This window comes from Magnolia sinica, chromosome 12 (assembly GCF_029962835.1).
Source record: "Magnolia sinica isolate HGM2019 chromosome 12, MsV1, whole genome shotgun sequence".
NCBI lineage: Eukaryota > Viridiplantae > Streptophyta > Magnoliopsida > Magnoliales > Magnoliaceae > Magnolia > Magnolia sinica.
Window position 1 is genome coordinate 83,245,875 of NC_080584.1, and position 14,939 is coordinate 83,260,813.

At 39.5% G+C, this 14,939-nt stretch overlaps 1 protein-coding gene and 1 long non-coding RNA gene across 2 annotated transcripts; one reads left to right on the forward strand and one right to left on the reverse strand.

Moving 5' to 3' along the window:
• Nucleotides 1-6,913: 6,913 nt before the first annotated feature.
• Nucleotides 6,914-7,254, forward strand: LOC131221930 (uncharacterized). The gene is made up of 2 exons (XR_009159670.1): nt 6,914-7,138; nt 7,175-7,254. It is a non-coding gene; the product is annotated as an uncharacterized LOC131221930 (long non-coding RNA).
• A 1,338-nt stretch (nt 7,255-8,592) lies between these two features.
• On the reverse strand, nt 8,593-12,546 carry LOC131221926 (lysine-specific histone demethylase 1 homolog 2). The gene is made up of 2 exons (XM_058217231.1): nt 9,917-12,546; nt 8,593-9,811 (listed from the first exon to the last, which is right to left on the reverse strand). The coding sequence occupies exons 1-2, from the start codon at nt 11,448-11,450 to the stop codon at nt 9,066-9,068; spliced, it is 2,280 nt and encodes a 759-aa protein (XP_058073214.1). The 5' UTR covers nt 11,451-12,546; the 3' UTR covers nt 8,593-9,065.
• Nucleotides 12,547-14,939: the final 2,393 nt, after the last annotated feature.

The following is a 14,939-nucleotide window of genomic DNA, read 5'->3' on the forward strand; positions in this document are numbered from 1 at the left end:
CGTCTAACATAGCCCAATCTTTTAATCTACCCCCAATCGACTATCCTCTAATTTGATGAAAACAATTTTGTTTCTTGAAAAGTAACCATCTAGCCTTATATTGCTTGCATAAATCCCTAATTTGAAGTCTTTTGTGGGTAACCCTAATCCCAACATTCCAGATGATCAGTTTCATTGGGTATACTTTTTTACCCTTTTCCCCCTTCGCTTATAGGAGAAGTACTCTCCTCATAATTGATGGACGAAACTAGATTCCTAACTCCCGTCTACCTTTAACAAATTTGTGGACTTGCTTCCTTTGCCTCTCTTTAATTTGTCCCTCTCCTCTACAAATTGGAATAATGTGATGTAATCGTCTTCTTTATAGCCAAAGTAGTGCTGTACATCGAGCCAAGTCGAGTCGAGGTGGGCCAAGCTCGGCTTGACTTGTCCATGCTATACTCGAGTTCGAGCTCGCCCTTGAGCTCAACATTGAAGCTTGGCTTGATTGCTAAAGCTTTCGAGTCGAGTCGAGTTTACCTCGGTAGGGTAAGGGAAAGAAAAAGAGGGAATGAGGACGGGTAGGGTCAGGTAAGGTTTTTTAAGTAAAAACTTTCAAGTTTTAACTTCTTTTTTGAAACTTATATATATATATATATATATATATGTATGTATAATATTTAATATTAATATAATATATATAATATATATGAGCTCGAGCTTCGAGTCGAGTCGAGTTGAAATACACCATGGTTGAACTCGGCTTGAACTCAACTCGAGCTTTAGTAAACAAGCTTGACTCGCCTCGAGTCAGCCTTTCAAGGCGAGTCAATCCGAGCTGATTCAAGCTGAGTCGAGCTAGCTTGACTCGTGTACAGCCCTAAGCCAAAGGAAACCCCTAGCAATCAACCCACATGTCCCAGAGCCTCCCTTATCCATATCAAACCTTGCCCCATAGAAATCCGGCCTACCTTCCTTTAAACAGAATTTATAAATAAATAAATAAATAAATAAATAAATAAAAAAAAAAAAAAACCATCTTGGGAAATTGTCTCGTCTTTACTTGGGGTCTTCTCGACAAGCCCTGAAGACGCAATCAATAGAGGTCCTCCCACTGCTTCAGTAAGCATTTCACCAAACCTTTGTACTGCCAAAACTTATGACCCCTCCATAATTGCTCCCTCATAGATATCAGCTTTGACCTTAATCAACTTTGATTGAACATGCGAAGACACCCAAGCTTCAAAAACCACCATTGCCTTTTTGCCTTCTGCAAATAGGTCGAGGACCTAAAGGTACGACATCGCCAACTACTCCTCACAAACCCCGTCACCAGCACCTAATTGACTTTTGGAATCCTCTCAGGGTGAGCCTGAGCGTGTTGATCTTCGACTTCGACCTAGATTGAATATATTGGAGAAAGAGAGGCGCTTCCCCTACACATATTAACGTTTAGTTCTCACCTACAAAATAGAAATACTAACCTTGCTAGCATGCGATAATTTCTTTGAGACTTGTTTGCAAACAACTAGCTACAGGTAGCATCCTTATTGGCCCCCTTGGAAACCCGTCCCTTCCTCGCACGTGTCTTCCATCTCTTCGTTGTTGTTGTTGTTGATGAAAACAACCCACACCCCCCCCCCCCCCCCATGTCACCTTCCCATTCTCTTCTGCCACCTACTCCTTGATTGTGAGATGCAAGGTTATACCGTAACGATAACCGTGGCTATAATGGCCACCACCATTACCTTTACAATATCAGTTGTAACAGCCATTACAATCTCTCTCTTTTTTTCTTTTTTGAAAAAATAAAATAAAATCCTAAAAAACCTATATTTGCCTATAATGGATTGTTACGGGGCCGTTACGGCCTTTACGGGGGGCGTAACTAGCCATTACAAGGGTCGTAACAACGATTATGGGTCATTCAGCCATTATGATCTCATAACATGTAACCATTGCCACTGTTACCTTTACGTAACGGCCGTTACAACACACCATGGTGCAACATGTCCACTGTCTCCACCTCTTCTCTGCTAGCATTGACCTTCGAAACACCTGTCGTCGCCTCATATCGCTCCTCACCTACCCTTTGTCGTGCCAATCCATGCCTTACACTATCTCTCCTCCCCTTCTAGTGTTCTACACGAGCACCCAACATCTGCTCCTTCCTTCGCCATTGTTTCAGGCATAGACGTCCATCCTACCGGCTTCCTCTTCGAAGAGAAAGTCCCATGTCTATTCTTTTGAGGTAGACTTTTCAAGGTGATGGTCAATTCCCTCTTCAATCTAACTTTGATCTTATCTCCCTCTTGTCTCTCCTCTTCCTCACTTTTCTTCAATGGAACCTTCCCCACTTCTCTAAGTCCTCCTTTCCCCTTCCCTTTCTTCAATCCCTTCTACATGTTACTTCAGTTCACAACCTCTACGCCATACCAAGCCCGATTGACCGCCAACTTCTTGCCTCCAAAACGAGCACCATTCATCACCTTGATTGCTTCTTTCATCTCTACCAAAATTTTCATTCTTACAAATGCAAAACCTTTGATCACCGCAGATCAATATGACCCTACGTATAATGACTTCTTTCACCTCTCTAAACTTCCCGAACACCTTTCGAAAATGCAACTCGGACCATTCCTCTAGGAAGTTTTTCATGTATGCCATCGATAGTTCCTGTAGTGGTCACTTCTCGGCACCCCTGCTTTGCTCGTACTTTGACTTCCTCTTTCCGCCTACTGGAATCCACTACCCTTCCTCAACGTCCCCAAATTCAATGTTCTCATTAGATGATCCTTCCTCTTTCTTGTTACTCCCGTCTTCAACTATCTGTTTTCCTTTGTCTTGATCTGATGGCTTTCCTTTTCCCTTCGCTTACGTTGGTTCACCTTGCATATCACCTTCCATTTTCCTCATCTCGCCTTCCATATCTTTTTCCCTTTTCTTTTCACCAAATGGTATACCAATAGAGGTTGAGAGGTACTGGATTATTTTAGTGGACAAAATTGTTCAACAAGATTGAAGAAAATGTTAGATAAATGAAGGAAAAGTACCATGGTATGTATTTATAAGAATAAAGGAGACATAAGGAGTTACATTAACTATCATGGGATTAAACTTATGAGCCACATTATGAAACTTTTGGAGAGAGTAATTGAGCAAAGACTAAGGCATGAAACCAATGTATCAAAAAATCAGTTTGGTTTCACGCTTGAGAGGTCTACCACTGAAGCTATTTTCCTACTTGGACAATTGATGGAGAAATATAAAGTGATGGGGAAGGATCTCCACATGGTCTTCATTGACTTAGCAAGCATGCAATAGGGTCCTTAAAGAGTTAATTTGGTGAATGTTAGGAAAATGAGATATGCATAGTTACATTAACTATTATGGGATTAAACTTATGGGCCACATTATGAAACTTTGGGTGAGAGTAATTGAGCAGAAGACTAAGGCATGAGACGAATATATCAGAAAATCAATTTAGTTTCATGCTTGGGAGGTTTGCCACTAAAGTTGTTATCCTACTTGGACAATTGATGGAGAAATATAAGGGGAGGGAGAAGGATCTCCACATGGTCTTTATTGACTTATTAAGCATACGATAGGATCCCTAAAGAGTTAATTTGATGAATGTTAGGAAAAAAGGAGTTTCAAGAGGATATATTGACGTGATTAAGGATATGTACGAGGGAGCAATAACAAATGTGAAGACTATAGTGGAGACACAAGTTCCCAATTACTATAGGCTTGCACCAGGGGTCAGTAATGATCCCATACCTTTTCACATTAGTTATGGATGATGAGTTAACGAGGCATTTGCAGGAAGAGATCCCATGCATTATGCTGTTTGCATATGACATAGCTTTGATTGACAAGACAAGAGGGGGCGTAAACACAAGGCTAGATTTATGGAGAAATGCTTTACAATGTAAGGGATTTAAAATTAGCCAGACAATAACAAAGTATATGAATTTTAGTAACAAAAGGAGTGAAAACAAGGAATTGGTCATGATTGTTGACCAAGAAGTTTCCCAAAATGACCACTTTCAATACCCGGGTCAATAATTCATAAGAATGGAGAAATTGAGAAGGATGTTGTCTATAGATTTGAAGTTGGGCGGAAGAAATAGGGACGTGACTGTTGAATTTTATGTGATCATCTAATACCACTCAACTAAAAGCAAAATTTTATAGATAGCTAAGATTAGCCATGCTTTATGGGATAGAATGTTGAGCAGTCAAGGAACAACATGTTCATAAGATAAGTGCAAGTAAAATGAGGCTGTTGAAATCGATGAGTGGCAAGACGAGGATGGATAGAATTAGAAATGACTGTGTTTGAGTGAACTTAGGAATAACACCAATAGATAATAGGATGAGGGAAAGTAGACTTAGAGGTTTGGTCATGTGCAATGGAGACCAAGAACCACAGTGGTTAGAAATGATTTAGTTCAAGTTGAAGCCCTTAAAGGCTATAAAAGGGCAGGAGAAAGGCCCAAAAGGATGTGGATGGGGTAGTATGAAAAGACTTGATAACCTATGTGGTCTAACTCAAGTAATGGCCCTTGAGAGAGTGGAATGGCGAAACAAGATTCATGTAGCCGATCCCAATTAGTTGGAATAACACTTAGATGATGATGATTGTTTTTAGTACTTTTTTTTTTTTTGCATATCATATACAAGACTCTATATTAGACAAGTCACATCAATATCGGCAATACAACCTTGGTCTAATTCCTAGACGAGTCGCATTCCAAAACTGCTATTAAATACCTTGGCAACTTGTCTTTCCTAAAATCTAGCCAAAGGCAACTACCCTTGGGAGACCATGATATGACCTATCAAAGCCATCAATAGGCAACCATTCTCCAATGATCCACTCCTAATAGCAAAGCATAAATGGAATTAATCAAAAACTTCACCCACCTTTCTCGATTTCAAAAGGCTAAGATATTCTCGATTTCATCTTCAATAAGTACCTTTTAAAAGCCAGCCCCCATATCGCTTGGTCACAAAAAACGCAATACCGATGAGACCGTGACTTCTTTCTCCAAACCAGACCTCCTCCCATAATAGTGTTCATGTCCCATCACCAATAGAAAATCAAAATCTCCTCATCCAAGAGCTTTTCCACCCAAAAACACTGACCTCTAGAAGTCAGTCATTCTATATCCACAAGATTCCTTTAGTAACCACCCACCTCGACAAATCCCATATTTACATGAAATCACTAGCTTCCACAGGCTACTGTACTCTTCTGCAAAGCCTCAGAATCACTCTAGCAAAGCAAAATTCATAGTCCTCAACAACCTTAATACTGCTTGCACTTTGGGTTTATGAATTCTACCAGCGCTTTTATTTATTTATTTATTTATTTATAAATTTCCTAAACATGCTTTGAAATTGCAAAGGAGAGTGATTTTAACCAACTCAAGAACAAGATTCTCTCCTTGTTTGCGAGCAAGAATGAAAAGTAACATAAGGGGCGGAAGATCCAACAAAAGAATGAGGAAATAGACCAATAACCTTCAATAGAACCTTTGAAGTAACAACATAGAGACAACCACAACTAATTCCCTTCATGACAATATACGGTTGATTCATTGGAGCAAAAGTCCCTACAAGAATGGAGGTTTGTTTTCTACCCTTAATGCTCCACAATGCTAACCTATCACCAAAACCCCATTAGAATTATCTAACACTCAACACATCCCAAAACAATCATGGAGAAAGTCCACAAACACTTTCACCAACATATAATGGATGAAGAGGTGGTCAACTGATTCTTCCTCGTTCTGCACGTGAAGCACATTTATGGGAGAACCATGCTTCACTTCTTTAAGTTATCCAACATCAATATTTTCTTTGCTGTTGCAACCCAAGCAAATCCCAGGAATCCAAATTGTAGTATGAGGAGAGACTTCCCCTACAGCCAACACCATAGGGAAGAAATATCTAGCCAAGCAAGAGCCATTTGTCGTCCGTTGACGTCTTCTTCTTCTTTGTCTACAACATACGCACTGCACTCAAACTGTCCAAAAGATTTAGAGATAAACTAATTCCTCAATTTCTAGCATTGACAAATAAATTTCCCATTTTTTCGATGGAAGGAGTGGTAGAGTGATTGTCATGAAAGGAAACAAAATACTCAGAAGAGGCAAAAGATCATAGGAATAGACTCCTGAGCATTTTAATGAATTGTCACAAATGGTTCTAAAGGCAACACTATTGGTACGGAAAGGAAGAGTACAATGTCTCGATCACTGACATGGTCCAAACGGTTCATCCTACTTAGACCAATATAGTTACCAAAAACTAATCCTAGTGGAGGCTAAAGATTGCTATCGTGAAGATTGCATGCAATGATAAACAATTCCCATGGACATCTCTTCACAACCACTTCAAGTTTGAACTGCTACTGGAGAAGGGATCTCATGTTCACATAGCAAAGTAGGCTTCTCTATTCCCCCTTGCCAACAATGCTCCCACTCTTCAAGTCCTGAAACAAAATGGAGGAAGAAATAAGCCAAAAGAATCGAGCTTTAGTAAATTGAATCACACAGGCTTCTAACAATCTGATGGACACAAAGAACATGAGACAAACTCTTCAATTGTCCACAAAGTACAAAACACAAATATAGAAACCCTTGGGCAGGAGAGCTAGAGTTACGTGAGTACTGTGAGGGAGAGATAAATTGAAGGAGAAAAACATTATACTGGCTGTCAAATGGCATAAGCGATCCCCTGTGACCCAAGGGAGCTATGCGCTTATGGGATGGCATAATCACATATGCGAATGCACAATCCCCAAACAATTTTTTTTTTTTTTCCTTTTGAAAAGAATAAAAAATGGAAAATTCAAGGAAAAATGAAAAAAATATATATGAAAATTTATATACTACAAGAGTAGGAAATTGGTTTTTATAGTTTTATTAGACTATTAGACCATAACAAGTCAACAAACAACCACTAAAATGAATAGAGTAGGAAATTGGTTTTTATAGTTTTATTAGACTATTAGACCATAACAAGTAAACTAACAACCACTCAAATGAATGCATATACTAAAAAAATGTGAAAAAACAACATAAATTTTTTATTGATGTCATTTTAGAGAATGGGAGTAATAGTGTGTGAAAGAGTAAGAGAGTTAAGAGTTTAAGAGATGAGAGTATTAGAGTGAGAGTACAAGAATAATAAAGTAGTAAAGGGAGGTGGGGGTGCAAAAAGTGAGATGAAGTAATAATTAAAAAAAAAAAGAAAAAAAAAGAAGGCCCAATGGTAAAAAATCTGACCACTGGGAGGTTATGCCATCACATACACAGTATGCGATGGCATAACCGCATAACCATGGCCTATGCGGTCACATACTTCTCTGTGTTACCGCATAAGCCCATCGCATATGTGATCCACTGGTCCAAAATGGCATGTGCGATGGCAAGATCGCTTATGCGATCGCATATAACAACATCGATTATACCATTCGTGGATCCTGTATAAACCACTGAAGAAACAAGAGAACCTTTAGTGTCATACCCTAGCATCTAACTTCACATAAATGGTTCTCTTCCGCGCTTCATCAACTTATGCTAACCTTTTTAATCTCTCGCAACAAAGAAGGTCCAAGTTCAGACATCAAAGCTAAGACTTCTAATAGCAACAATTTCGTTCAAAGGAAAAAAGAAAAAAAAAATTAAAGAAAGGAAGTTGGGGCATTGGATTCGAAACATATAAGGAATAACATTTGAGGCCCATGTGTAGAAAGGTTCGACACGAAAGAACTACATACAATTCTTCATATTTGGATTGGTGGAATCCAAAAAGTGCGTTTGGAAAGGAAAAGGTCACTTGTGAGTAAAACCACGGACAAGAAAATCCTTAGAAAAGAATCTTTAAAAGGTCTTTTGCTTTAGTTTCCAGCATACACAGAAATCTTGAATGGTTAGTGGTCAAAAAGTGAAACTGTTACTCAAAAAGTGTGGAAATGAGAATTATCAAGTTTTTGGGAGGAACGGAAAAAGATCCTTTTTAAGGAAAAGTGTGGAAAGGAAAACCGTTTTACACAGGTTTTTATTGTTGCAAATTGCAATCAGCAGAAAACGTTACATCTGCAGAAAATGTTTTCTTTTCCATAGTTACTTTTGAATTCCACCAATCCAAACAGGCCCTAAGTGTGATTAAGATATAAGTGCAAGGTAATTATACTCTTAATGGAAAAACAAACCATTAATAGTATATAAAAGAACACAAACCATGAATGTAATATTAAAACATCATGCAAAGTAGGCTCTCTACTTCATATTGATGTTAATGAACTCTAAATATAGGACTACTCTATGTTCCATGTGAAAAGAGAAAAAAGAAGAAGAAGAAGAAGAAAGTTTAAGATGATTGACCAAAGGAAATTTTACTTCTACCAAACCAATCATAGTGCTAATAACCTCATCCAACTAGGAAATACCAACATGTTCTAGTGAACAAAGAATCAGAACCAAGCTAGTGGAACCATGCAATAACTGACATGTCATTTGTTGAAATGAAAATTAGGAAGTAGCCATAAGCTATAAAGGAATTGGCAACTCAACACACAAGATATCCAAATGCACATCATTGTGTGGAAAACCCGAAAGGGAGATCAAATTCTAAACTAGTACTGTTACAAGGATGGAGTACACAATTCCACATTAACAAGGCTAGTTAATACAGCAGCCAAGTTAGGTCCACATGATGTGGGCCCAAATAGCCTACACAAACAACCATTGCCAGATAGGAATCCGCTACGATGACCACTGTGTCTGTTGACCGATGGATTTCTGCTCTAATCAGCATGATGATCAATGTCATTTTCAACAAAAAAATGTTCTACATGCAGGCAAAAATGGACAGGCTACCATCGTCCGAATTGAGGAGATTGACCCCTCCTTGGTTCCAAGATGAATGGACCTCATCTCTCCTGTTTACCATTTGCATGATCTACTGCCAAAAATGTCATGCTCATGCATCATGGTTTTTTCTTTCTTTCTTTTTTCTGAAGCATTGAGATGGGTCACTTCAAAAACAAAAGAATTGGAACGGCCACACCTCTAAATAGCATTATGTTGAGCTGCAGCAGCGGACCGGTGCCTGCCACGGCATCTTCGTGCACTAGCAATGCTGGCAACCAAGGAGTTAGCTGATGCTCCTAAACCACTACGTCCCATTAGCTTCAACCCAAGATTTCTGTATAGATAAAACAATTTACTTTCATCTCCTCCATCCACCAATTGAAGTTCATATGCCTGCTCTCGAGATAACATAGTGTACAGCTGCAATTGCAGGTTTGATGATGGTTGGAAGCTTTTTTCTAATTCTCGTCCGAAACCACACTTGCTGCTAGCTTCCGTCCAGGACTTTCCTAAAACAACCTGCAAAAGCCCCACGGATTTCGGGTCTCTAATCAAAGGATTGAATATAAAAGAAAACTTCCCAAATGCTAGATCGGGTTTCCTGAATAGATCTAAGAGAATGTCATCGCATGGTCCAGTGTACTTCGGCAAGCTTTTCCCTTGACTGATTTTCCTACTACTCGCAGCACGGAGAATGCGTGAAGCCTCTCTCAATCCGCTTAGGAAAGCACCATGCATGGTGGCTGGATACTGTCTATTTGTGGCTTCTCCAGCAAAAAATAGCCTGCCCTCCCCAACGCTTTCCGCAAGAATATCGTAATCACGGCCTGATGACCCAACTCCAACATGGGAGTATGAACCGCGGCAGAGGGAGTCACTACCCCACCTTGTACATACCGTTTGGATTGGATTAGGCACATCAATGCCTCTTGGACCATAAATACCTGCAAAAATCAGCTAAAGATTATTATCCAAATGTAGAAAAATAACACGACTCTCTGAGAGCAGTAGTATATATTGTCACCCGGTCATTAAAAAAGAAGCGGTACCTCTGAGGGTGGTCAGGACACGGTGAAGCAAAACTGTCGGATCTGTGGATTCGAAAGATGATGCGGCTTCTCCTGCCACTAGAGCAATAAGAACTGCACCTCCGGAAACCGTATGGTAGCTGTAGAACAAAAAGAATTCTCCGCGTCTATGGGTATCCTTGTTGAGAGAACCGAACGTGTCGAGATCTTCCCCCCAAAAGACGTGAGGAAAGATCATGGCAACTTTATTCAGCAACCCAAAACCCAATCTGTCAATTGCATTGAGCTTTCTTGCAGGTAATTCGGGTTCAAACTTAATGGATCGGTTCTTCAGCACTCCAAGCGGCACAGTGCAAAGAGCCATGTCTGCCTGAAAAACCTGATCCCCGACAACTACCTCCACACCATCATTTCCATATCTAACAGTGTCTACTTTTTTTCCGTAGAATATCGGAACACCTTCGCACAGTGCATCAATCAATCTCCAATTACCACCAGCGAGCAAACAGTGGTCCCCTCCCATTTCGTAAGGATCATCCTGATCCCAATAGGCAAGTGAAAGGTTCGAAAGACGCCCAGCATTTGCATATTCCAAGTTTGCGAGATGCCAATCGAGAAGCTGCCGTTCTTCACTAGTTCGAGCCACACCATACAACTTTCTGAAAGTCTCCAAAGCTGATCCCAGAGAAATTTCATTGGCGTATTCGCACAAAATCTGTCTTAGCTGCGTGGCTTTGTCGAGCAACTTGTTGAAGATGTATTCGACGTTGGCATCCATTTCTTTGTCTACAGGCGCCCCATCTGGCTTGTACAAAGGGCACTTATCTCTTACCTTGTGAAGTGGAAGGGACAATTGCCTTGCCAAAACTCCAAGTGGGTTCGCATGAATACCCGTAATAACACTACCACCAAGGTCTACAGCCGCATACTTATCCTTCCGACCTATCTTCTGGGTATACACTCTCCCTCCAGGCCTATTTCTACCTTCAAGAACAACCACCTTAAAACCAAAAGATAGAAGCTGCCTTGCCGCTGCCAATCCAGCGAGTCCGGAACCAATGATAATTACAGACCCTTCGGACGCCTCGCTCGGAATTTGAGATTTGATCGAAGAAGAAACTCCAAAGTTAATGTACCCATTCGACAGGAGAAAATCATAAGCCGAAGAGATGAGAGTTCCATATTCATTACTAATGGTCTCCCTGATCTGTGCCTTTGAAAGCCACATCCGAACATTATCCCTCCATTTCACCAGTATATGATTTCTCACCACAATGTAGTTATTCTGTTCGATCCCGCCCAATTCGCTCACAACCCTAGCCTGGATTTCTTCTTCGAGAAGTGCATCGATTGGAAAACCCAACGAGAGAGCGATCATGGCCTCAGTTTCGGTCTCTTTCTCCATGTCTTCCATCGTTCTATTACGTTTCTTGGAAACACTGCCCAGATTGTTCTCTATGTACTCATCCATCAGATTCTCATTGTAGTTTAACGATCCCGCATTCTTTCTCAACGAGCGCTTAGATTTCATACAAGCAGAATTCTGGGACTCCATCTTCTTATCTCAAATTCTTCAAAAGAGAATAAATCTATTCATTTTTCTTTCAAAGACTAGGAGATTGGATTTTTTTCGATCTCCATAGCACTGATTGAAGAAAATGACTAAATCTACTCATTCCTTGACATGGTTTCCTCTCTGAAGCCACTTGAATCAACAAAACAGTCCAAAAAGAATTGGAAAATCCATTTTCATTGCTCAAATTCAAACATATATGGATGCGAACAGCCCAAAAATTAAACGGAATTTTCCACTTTCATTGCTTGAAAAAAAAGATACAACAAAAACCCATCAAGCATATATCAATGTGTTCTTTCTCCAGACTCATGAATAGTCAAAGAAGGAAACCAAAAACCAATGGCTTTTCTGCTTTCATCGCTTCAACATGCAACGAAAAGCCATCAACCATAAATACTGACGAGTTCTTTTCAGCACTCATGAATCATATAATTAAAAAATAAAAAACCCAAAAATGGATTTTCTATTTTCAAAGCCCAAACTCAAACACGGGACCGAATTCCTTCAAACAACCATCTCCACATCATTATCATTCCCAAAAACCAGTTTTCTTTTCTTCTCATGAATCATCTAAAAAACCACAAAAACTGGATTTTCCATCTTCAACGCCCGAATTCAAATGAAACAACTAAAACCCATCAAAATCTTTCTCAGGAAAATCTACAAAGCCGAAAATAATCGAACTTTTTATCATTTCAACAGGTCATATGTACTGGCAATCAATGAAAATTTCGTCTCTGAAATGGCTATAAAATGCAACAGAAGGTCTTCTGGGGGCATCCAAAGAAGAAAAGATCATACCTCAGCAGTAGAAATTTTTCTAATAGCTGATTTCAAGAATCTCTACTTCTCAAAAGATAAAAAGATTTTTTTTTTTTTTTTATATATATAAAAAAAGACGAAAAAAACAAAAGAACGTTGGCTTTCTGTTTCCGAGGAAAGAGAAGGAGAAAGAGGGGGAAAGGAGAGATGAGGAGTTGCAGGAGACAGAGCTTCACTAAAATAGGGCTGAGTAGACTGGGCCTACGTTTGGGTTCTTTCTTCCCGGGCCCACAACGGTAGATAGATGTACCCTTTGAGTATTGTCAGGCGCGTTTGACTGAAGATACACAACCTCTTCTTCTTGTTTTCGTACATATGTGGCCCACCAATGATCGACCAACAGTCCAAATTTTTGGGGGAATTACATATAAATTCTGGGCTGACTTGATGAACGGCTCAGATCTTCCAGAAGCTTGCAATGTTGGCTTGTGTTTGGTTTCTTTTCAGCAAGTGGGGCACCAATATCGTGATTTTGCTGCGAGTAGAACTCTCCTTGGATTAGATTGGGGCCGGGAAGAGCCATTTTTTAAAAGCTGGATCCTCTACAAAGCTCTGTAGGATAGGCTTTACCTACAAAGTTACTTGTGGGGCCCACCATCATGTATTGATGACATCCAATCCGTCGATTATGTGCATCTCCTCATCTTTTTGTTGGGATCTAGAATCATGCCAATCCAGAATTTAGTTTTTTTTTTTTTTTTTTTTTTATTTTTTTTGTGAAAACTATTATTCCAAGGTTGGTGGATCCCTAACTGTGGAGCCCACTGTGATGTATATGCCTTACATCGTCACGGCCCATCCATTTTGAAAGCTCATTTTAGGGCATGATCCAAAAAATAAAGCATATCCAAATTTTAGATTGGCCATATCATAGGAAATAGTCTTGATTGAACCCAGAACATTAAAAAAATTTATGGGGCCTATTGGAATGTTTATTTTATAAGGTCACAGAGACCTAAATGAAGAGATGACACAAATATCAGCTTGATCAAAACTTTTGTGGCCCATGGGAAGTTTTTAGTAGTCAACTAACTGTTTCCTGCATTATGTTGGATCATGCCTAAAATGAGTTTTCAAAATGGATGGACAGCATTGCATGACATGAACCTAAGGCACATGCATCACCTTGGCCCCTTGTCAGGCATCCCACCCACCCTGGATGCCGTGCCGTATTAATGCATTTGATAGGAATAGAGGGATACATGTATTGAGTTTATGGGTTTATTGCAGCTATTGTACCACATTATTATATACTGTATTAATTGATAATAATGGTATAGACCAATCGAGTTTATGGGTTTATTGTAGCTATTGTACCACATTATTATATACTGTATTAATTGATAATAATTATATAGACCAATCACAATGAAAAATAAGAAATGTTAATCCATGGCAAACAGTGAATTGAGATTCATTAAGGGTCTGTTTGATTTTTTAAAGCAAATATAATTATGTTGTAGATAGGTAATAATTATTTCTACGTATAATTATGGCACCGTCTTCAAGAATTGATGTGACCTTTACTTTTCTCACTGGTTAAAGGGAAGATGCCTCCAAATATTTGTGGGGCCCACCATGATTTATGTGGATTATCCACACGGCTCATCTGTTATCCCCGTTGAATTTAGGGCATGAGCCAAAAAATGAGCTAGATTTAAAGTTCAAGTGGACCATACTACTGGAAAAAGGGAATCGAACACCTACCGTCAAAAACTTCTTGGGGCACTATTTACTTTTGGTGTGGGCAATTTTAACGTTGATTTTGCCTCATTTTTTTGACTCATGCCTCAAAATGCTAAGCAGATGGACAAGACGGATATCTCATATACATCATGATGGAGCCCACAAATTTAAGTTAATCATTTTGGACTGTTTTCTCAAATAAAAGTACCTGCGTATTTTCAAACAGGGTGAAATTGTAATCGGTAAGTATTAGATGGCATTTACAATGAATTTGAAAAACCGAATAGCCCCTGAAGTTCTCTCCTTGACCATATGCCTAAGCCTCGACTACTCACCGGAAGGTTTGATTTGCACCTTTTATATATATATATATATATATATGGAACTTTTTTATGGTGCAGATTATTTGTCTCATTTATGGGTTCATGATCGGATGAAGCTGATAGATAAAGTAGATGTCAGATAGACTATATGATGGGGCCAGCGTTACACGCACAATGAAGCAGATCTAATTATCAGGTGGACTATACGATAGGAAACAGTAAGGATTGAACTTTGTACCATTAAAAACTTCTTAGAGATCACCTTAATGTTTATTGATAAAGTTAGGCCTGGATTGATCCATGACTCTTTTGACCGTTTAATGGTCAATCACCACTTTTTCCTATAACATCGTCCACCTTATTATTCGATCTACTTCATTTTTTGGCATAAAGCCATAGAATGATCTGGAAAAACGGATGGACGGCGTGGATACATAATAAATACATCAAGGTGGGACCCACGGTAAGGTCCGCACCTTCTCAGGTGAGTCCTGGGTCTCACCTAATCCGCTCCCCAGGAGGCGAGGATGGCAGTCGTGTACGCAAGAACGCTTGTGGGTGGTCCAAGGAGTACCTAAAACTGTAGTCCCAGGAACCTCTATGGAGCCCACCATCCTCTTGCACATATCGAAGACAG